Below are 8712 nucleotides of genomic sequence, written 5' to 3'. Positions count from 1 at the left end.
ATAAAATAAATTCAAAATTAATAATGAGTATTTTTGAACTTTCTGTGCTACTATGTTTGTTTATATTTCTGAATGGACAAGAAGCTATTGCAATAGACAGTAAATGCACTGCGCGGAAAACTGCGTCTCATTTTAAATATAAAACAAATAGTGTAGCCTCTGTTACTGGAAGACCAGCGAAAATAACAGGAAAATGGCCAGCAGGAAGAATAAGTCGCAATCCATATGAAATTGATATGAATAGGAAAACAAAATCCTTTATTGATACAAAACGTACTTCTGCTTATAATAACATTAAAAAATATAGGGGACTTATTGGTAATAAAGCCCCATACAGTACGTTGGCTCCTCAGGAATCAGCACAAAAATCTGTTCAAGATATAAATCCTCAGTCAAACGACCGTTCATATATTCCTAGTTACATAGAATTTGACTATTTAGATTTAGACTTTGATGAGAAAATAAAACGTAAGGATTCGATATCAAGAAACTCTCGGACTGGACTTATTAGAGATGTAAATAAATTAGATTTGCTTCAACCACTGTTTTTATTTACAGCAAAGGCACCATGTTACACTGCATTAAATTGCAAGACATCTTTGTATAGTAATAAAAATTTTCCATTCCATAAAATACGAGAATTTACTAATCAAAAAGGAAAGTTAACAGAAAATAAATCTATACAAAATAAGTACACAGCAAAGAGTGTAAATAAAACAAATATGAAAACTAAACCAGACATAAGAGGAAATAAAAAGACATCTTCTTCATTAAAGGAGCGTTTTATAACTCTAGTTCCACGATCGCCGAATGACCGAATAAAATTCTTTGAGATATATGACAGCGATACCCACAAACCTCATATTTTTGGGAGCGTTCTTAATAATGATACAATGAACAATATTATGGATTTTGATCAAATTCATCACAATATTGATAACCATGGTGTTGTTAATAAAACGAGACATGTAAAGAAATATGCCAGTTACAATGTTAATGATAACAACAGTCGATATGTTAACCATCAAGCTGAAACGACAAAATACAACAACTCTACAGTACTGAAGGTAATGGGAAAGATTTTGACGAAACATAGTCAACCTGCTTTGTGGACAGACTTTCCTTTTGTTGCAGTTTATGTATATGAACCGATGCAGGTCAGTATTACTATTTTATTTTGAATACTTTATAATCTTACGACTTGAAAAAAGTCAAAGATGTTTCATATCAAATGCAAATAGGAATGAAGTGGGAGAAGGGGAAGAGGAAAAATGTTAGGTATAAATTGAAACAATCTATATTTGACAAAATGAGTAATATCATGCAAATAATTTGTGTGCAATAAACACAGTTTGTCTCACAAACACACTGACATATACTTTAAATAAAAATATCGAATTTACATAAAAAATTAAAGTACGGAATAATGATGCATTAATTTCGTTCAAAATCACGGACCAAGAATAGATAGAAGTTCTTGGCAAAACTTACTTATTGAAATTTTACTATATAAACATATTCTGTAAAAATTTTAATTTCGTGTTGTATAAGAAAAATATACTAGCTTGTATATTACCCAACAGAAGCCCAGCAAATTTACATAACAGATCTGTAAAACCCCTGACACCCTTAATAAAGTTTCACCGTCTCGCTTGCCGGTACTAGAGTTTCTTTTAGGAAAAATAGACGAGATTTTCATGTAGCAAGCGTAAAGGTAGCTCATAGCTGATATTATAGTCACGATTCAGTCATGTTTGCTCTTTAGGTCGAACTAAGGGACACACTGTTTTCAAGGTTCTATTATTATATGTAGGGTAACTATGTCACATCAGAAATAGATTTAATAGATAGATAATCTGAGCGTCAATAATACAGTCTTTATTCACGCTTACGAAATGTTTAAGACCTAATCTTAAAATGCCCAACTCCACGTATATTAGTTTCATCTTTGGCACTCTAAATAACTACACCGCCGTATTTTTTTCCAAATACTATACTAGCGTATAGTTTTGATGCAACTACCAAGGAACACAAAATAACAACTGAATATTCAATGTTAAATATATCTACAGGTTTCAAAGGTTTTTAAAAAATCAATCCTTCTACCAGTCAACTACCATCGATAAAATTGATTAAAAAATCTTTTATTTTTACTTAATGAAAATAGAAAAGGTAGTGATTTAGATGGCTAGTGACACTTTTTTAAATGGTCTTAAATTTTTCATTATTGTTGTACTAGATTGAAAAAAAAATATCATAATTTTCTGAGGCATGATTACATGAAATTTTTATATTTTCTAATATTTTTTTGACAATACGAGTCAAAACGCCTGTCGGCCATGATGGTCTATATTTCAACTGTTTCATGACGTCACTTTAAGAAATTCTATACAAACGGAGCGTTTGCCAAAAATATTAGTTAACAAATAGTTTGACGTTTAGTACATTGTGACGTCACAAATTGAACGACAGCGTTTTTGACGTTAGGAAACTTTGAAAAAATACATTTTAAATTAAGTTTTATAAGAAATCCTTAACTTTTATATTAATTAATATCGATATATTTCGGACCCTAATTCCACGTAATACACGAAATTTACTAACTAAGGTCAACTACCCTATTGACAATTTCAGGTTAGATGTGATTCCGCTGCCATAAGCCCCCACTGGCTCGTAGCATCAGCGACTTGTCTCTATCGTCACCACAAAGATCTTAATACGAAAACTATGAATACAGAAGGAAGGTCGGCTTTCGTGACATATTGCGGTAGCAACTGGAGACTCCCAGAACGCATCGCTTACGTCAAACGAAGCTTCATTCATCCGCAATTCCAAGCGAAGCATAAATCTCGGAGATATCTCTACAATATCGGTACTGATTTAAAATTCAATAATACAATTTTCCCCGCTGTTTCTGTAGATGAAAGTGGAAATAAAATGTTTATTCGTAGTTTTCTTTATATTTTGTTTATTTGATTTGCTCTTTTCATTTAATGAGCCAAAATTTCTTGGCCTTCTTCACCTCAACTTATTTTGTGTTAAGTCAGCTTATTGTAGAGTTTTTTTTTTTGTCAGCATTTTTTTTTAATATTTAGCTATACTATTAGTTTTATAGTGACAAAATTAAATTAAGACTACTAGGTAGACAGAAGAAAATATTAGTACTGATCACAAATATAAAAAAAACAACTATCTATTGGTAGTGCAAAAAGTATTTTAGCCATCAATATTTAGGCTAATAGTTTTTTCCGCAGCGTGACGAGGTATTTTTATTTTTAACCGACTTCCAAAAAGGAGGAGGTTCTACGTTCGGCTGTATATATGTTTTTTTTTTTGTAGTAATTATTTGAGAAATAATAACTACCTACTATGCCTTAGATTTCTCAATTCTCTAATTGTGTGAAGTCCGTCAATCCGTATTGGGCTAGCGTGATGGACTATTAGCCTAACCCCTTTCATTCTGAGAGGAGACTCGTGCTCAGTAGTGAGCCGCATTAGGGTTGTTAATGATGATAGCCATAGCTTGAGCAGTATACAGTCACACATTTTTCTTATCTATACTAATATACTAATATTATAAAGCTGAAGAGTTTGTTTGTTTGTTTGATTGAACGCGCTAATCTCAAGAAATACTGGTCCGATTTGAAAAATTCTTGCTGTGTTAGATAGCCCATTTATCGAGGAAGGCTATAGGCTATATATTATCCCTGTATTCTTACGGAAACGGGAACCACGCGGGTAAAACCGCGCCGCGGCTAGTGTTATATATTTCTGTGGCATTTACAGGTGCGATTCAAGTGCTTAATTCAATGGCAAACACATGCCATGGTTGGCGGCCGGTTTCATTGATGTCTCACCAGTTTGTGGCAGACCGCTCCGGCTCCTACGCTGCGGCGGTCGGCTGGGGTCTAGATAGGTTGGTGATGATATATTATACGAAAATCAACATCTTACATTATACGAAATGAGAAAACAATAGTTTCTATTTACTTTTGCAAGATGCTACCTGCGCCCTGTGTATACTAATATCATAAATGCGAAGCTAAGTCTGCCTGTATATTTGTCTGTTACCTTGCCCGGGCTACAAACGGCTAAAAACGTGTAGAATAACCTTTATATCCCGAAATAAAATTAAGGATATGTTGTGCTCCAAGGTCCAAGTTATATTAATACAAAAATTATTACGATACAGACTCACTGACTGACGGACTTTAAACGTTTAAGTGATTAGTGATGGATACTGATGCCAAAAATGCAATCATAAAATTTTTGTCTGTCTGTCTGTATATTCGTTATAGAAACAAAAACTACCCGACGGGTTTTAACGAAACTTGGTACAATTATTCTTCATACTCCTGGGCAGGTTAAAGTATACTTTTCATCACGCTAAGATCAATAGGAGCAGAGAAGTGAAGGGAAATGTTGGGAAAACGGGAGAAATTACTCCATTTTTACAGCGATACTTCTGTAAGGGTTGGATTAAAGGGCGGACGAAGTTGCGGGCGTCCGCTATTATTAATATACTTAGGTATCGAAGTTTTAAAGTAATAAAACAAAGAAAAAATGTTCGAAGAAAGACTCCTAAGAAATTACTACAATGAACATCAGGGCAGTTTCCGAAAACAAATAAAAGTTTTCATTCCGAAGACTTATTGGATTTCGTTGTTTTCTACTTATTGGAGTCCACGTACACGATGGAGTGAATATTCCATGCAGTAATTTTATAAAATAAACTGAATAATTTACAGTGATCGTTTATCGAAGTTACATGGTCTCATGAAACATATTGAAACATAAAATGTTTATTTAAATAGGTTTTATACTAAAATGGATTTACAAGACGTTGCTAAATATGTATATTTTCCTTTAGCATACGAGTAAGTTTTCGTATCATGAAAACTCGTCCATCGTGTCTTTGTGTTTAATTAAATTTAAGGGGTATGGTTGCATGAAGATAAATACACATAAAACTCTATGCCTCGAAACTCTATGTCTTAGGTTGACGCAGACCAATCTAAAGGATTTTTTATTGTTGTTGTTGTTGTGTTGGAACTGTTGAATTTTGCTGGCGTTGTCGGTTGGATTCGTATCTTGACGGTTTTTCACTTTGTACATTTATTAGTAACTTCCTATTATGTTAATTTTATGTACCCTACATACATGCCCGAAATGTGTTGACATCAGAAGCGGATTTAAAGAGCAAGAACGATTCCCACTAAGAATGTTACCAATAAGCTCTCAAGTGACAGAGAATAACCTAGAGCGAAGTTCGGACTTGTGACCGAAGAATGTAGGGTTAAAAACGTCTTTTAAAACTAGTTATCACTACCCTTTCCCACTCCACTCAAGTCATTCTCCCCGCCTATTCCAAAATAATCCATGAAGGATAATCCAGCAAGAGGTGTGGACAGATCGAACGTCACAACAAGAATGAGCTAGGCCGCCCGAGCGGTGTCCTACTACTCCCCACCTAAACATTTCATACTATCTGAGCACGAGCCCACTGATGTATCTACGAGTATACTAATATTATATAGAGATATAGTTTGCAGGGTTGTAGGGGGTATCTCTGGATCTACTGAAAATATTTGGAAGATTCTTTTACCTCTATAAAACCACGTTAGTTGTGAGTGTCACATGTCATACTTTATCACCATATTCCTACGAGAGCGGGAATTATGTCGGCTAGTAGTTTATAAAACTTATTATTTACAGATACGAATCACAGTCGCACGCACAGCTGATTTCTGATGTACCTACACATCCTCTTATGTTATACGAAGGTATTGTGTACTCCAGCGCTTGTCCTGGAAACACAGATTATAGGTGTGTTTAATCGATACATCTTTACTAATATTTAGAGGAAAAATGATTTTACCAATAGCAACATTATTTGTGAGTTATAGGTTATTTTTATCCCCCTATTCCTACAGGGCGTCGGCTAGTATGACGACTTCGTTTGCGTTATATTCTGTTTTTCAAAAATCCTTCGGAAACCATAGATTTTTCCGGCTTATATGTTGCTCAATAACCTCTTCTATCTTCCAGTGAATGTCCCATCAAATCGTGTTAGCCGGTCTAGAGATAAAGCCTAAATAAAAAGATAGGCAACATTTTAAAAAAGATTGTTAAATTATCATCAAGTAAATAAGCTCTTGAAAAATCAAAGATCACAGAATTTATTTTGAAATCACAGACAGAAACTATAATTTCGTTTATGTATATTGAAGTTTCTTCCTCAGCAAGGTGATGATGCTAAATGAGGAGAGCATCAAGAATGTCTACTGCTTATCTTTACCAACATCCAATATAGGTGACAATGACACTATCCATGGAGGTTTACTGCTAATTGGAGGAAAATTAATAGCATTATATTTAAAGGTGAGAGAATTGTTAATAGTTAAAGTTCCGAACTAGCATTAAATGGAATGGTAATGTGAAGTGGAATAGTAATTAGCATTGTGCCATGCTGAAAGTGCCAGTGTTAGATCGTATGTATAATTAAAATCTTAATCAGTGATGTTATGTAAAGACACATTAATTAAATTTTATAAATTAGAAGATGAATGAGATAAATTAGAAGAAGTTTTTAATTAAAAGCTATTATTTTGCGATGTAATTAGACAAATAGAAAAGCTACTATTTCGATAAAAGTTCAGGAATCTCGACCTTTCGCAATTTTCCGAAGCCGATGTGACGCAATCTTTTCTCCACATATTCAGTCCAAATTAGCTGATTCGACTTGAAAGATAATTGCGTACGTTTAGCCTTAGTCCATTTAAACGTTTGGTGATGCTGGGGAAACTTTTGATACTTTTAATTAAACGTAAAACATCCTACTGAGCTATGTATTATATGTGGCATTTAGGTAATATAAATTTGAATGTTTCTAATACAAACGGTACAAGAGTGGAAACCCCTTCATAGTTAACTATAGAATTAAATGAATACTTTTTGTTCCGTCATAAACCTTCATGAAATTTTGGTACGAGGTCTTTTGTCGGGTTTCACAAATGTATCGAACTCTTATGAATGTGACCAAATATTTTCTACTATTATTTATTTGTTAATACGTGGCTACAAAAACATCGCAAGAAGTGAAAAAGGTTGTCATACTGTATGGATCAGATGTTGGGCGGTAAAAGTAGAAAAGATAGTAAAATAATGCATATGAACTAAATGCGTATGTTGAGATGGATGTGTGGTGACAAGAATAGATAAAAAATAAGGAATGAGTTTTAAGCAGACTTAGAAGTAATTACAAAAATAAGAAAACTAATGTCGAACAAACGTGGCCCGAATGCCACGAGCACACTGAAGCCGTCCGTACCGCAAGTCGTTGTAACGCGGCGATGACATTGTATACAAGAGGAAGTCTGAAACTGGCGCCAGTGACAGAAAAATTGAGGAATAGTAGGTTAGCTTGGCATGGACATGTAATGCGCAGGGAGGAAAGTCATATTACTAGGAAAATGTTGAATGTGCAAGTGGAAGGACATAAGGGGAGAGGAAGGCCAAAAAATTGATGGCTGGAGTGTGTGAAAGAGGATATGTGTGTAAAGGAAGTGGAGGATGAGTTGACGAGTAATAGAGACGAATGGAAAAGATTGACTTATTTTTCCGACCCGACTTACGTTTGATAAGGGAAAGGAGATGATTCGGGGCTCAATACTCTCTACATAGCACAAGTTAAAGATAAATTTTGATTTACCATATACCTATTTTAGGAGGAAAGTAAACCTTGGGGCGTCCAGTCGGCGCTATACACAGGGGTCTGGCATCTCATCCCATGGCTGTTAGATGTTGCGCGTGAAGGGGAGGAACTCGACACCTTTGTGTTAGATATGTAACAACTTACTCGAAGAAAAACAGAACAGTGACGACCTTGTATTGTATCTTTTACGTTTTATTTATTGTTTTATTCTTAAAATGTTATTGAATTTCACTTAGAAAAATTCTAAAATAGTGAGGAACTTGTACGTTTTATTTATTGGTTTTTAAAGATGTTATAAAATTTTTATAATTTAGTTTCGTTGTTTTTATTCGTATTATTTTAACTTAAAATTTGTTTATTGCTGTTTTACCTAAGTAAATTATGCGTAATACCTCAAATTACACATGACTTATTATAAATTTAAATTAGCGTATAAAATTCTTTAATTCTTCAGCTTTTTAATGGTATAATTTTGGATATATATGAAAGCTACAATAGCAAATTGTTTCCCTTGGTTTTCATAAATTCGTCAACAACATCATGAGGATACCTGCATAACTAAGAATTTTTTTATTTCTAAGTGTGTGAAGCTTGCCAATCCACATTGGGCCAGTGTGGTGGACTAAGGCCTAACCCCTCTCATATTGAGAGGAGATTCGTGCTCAACAGTGAGCCGAATATTGGTTGTTAATGATCTTAACGAGTTTTTCGAGACACGGAGGGAACACCGACGTTTCAGCTCTGTGAAATATTCAATCAAGAATCAGACTTTAGCGGACGAAATCGCGGGCGTCAGCTAGTAATTATAAATTGAATGGCTTTGATATACTCGTAGAACAAATTTATCTGCCGCTTGAATGGATCATATTTACAGTATCTGCTTATTCATGCCTTAGTTTTACAAAGCTTAGAGAATTTGCAGAAAATGTACTAAATAGCAAAGCTTAAAGGTTTATCACGACGTAACACGGTAAATTCTCCTAATAAGAGATTAAATA

General features: G+C 34.2%; 1 protein-coding gene across 1 annotated transcript; it reads left to right on the top strand.

Annotated features, from left to right (window-relative positions):
* The first annotated feature begins 514 nt into the window (after positions 1-514).
* LOC128198275 (uncharacterized) lies at positions 515-7876 on the top strand. Its single transcript, XM_052882649.1, has 6 exons — positions 515-1157; positions 2635-2872; positions 3787-3916; positions 5716-5826; positions 6243-6381; positions 7728-7876. The coding sequence occupies exons 1-6, from the start codon at positions 723-725 to the stop codon at positions 7848-7850; spliced, it is 1176 nt and encodes a 391-aa protein (XP_052738609.1). The 5' UTR covers positions 515-722; the 3' UTR covers positions 7851-7876.
* Positions 7877-8712: the final 836 nt, after the last annotated feature.

The sequence above is a fragment of the Bicyclus anynana genome, chromosome 7 (assembly GCF_947172395.1).
Source record: "Bicyclus anynana chromosome 7, ilBicAnyn1.1, whole genome shotgun sequence".
NCBI classification, from domain to species: Eukaryota; Metazoa; Arthropoda; class Insecta; order Lepidoptera; family Nymphalidae; genus Bicyclus; species Bicyclus anynana.
This window is presented reverse-complemented; position numbering and strand designations above follow the sequence as displayed.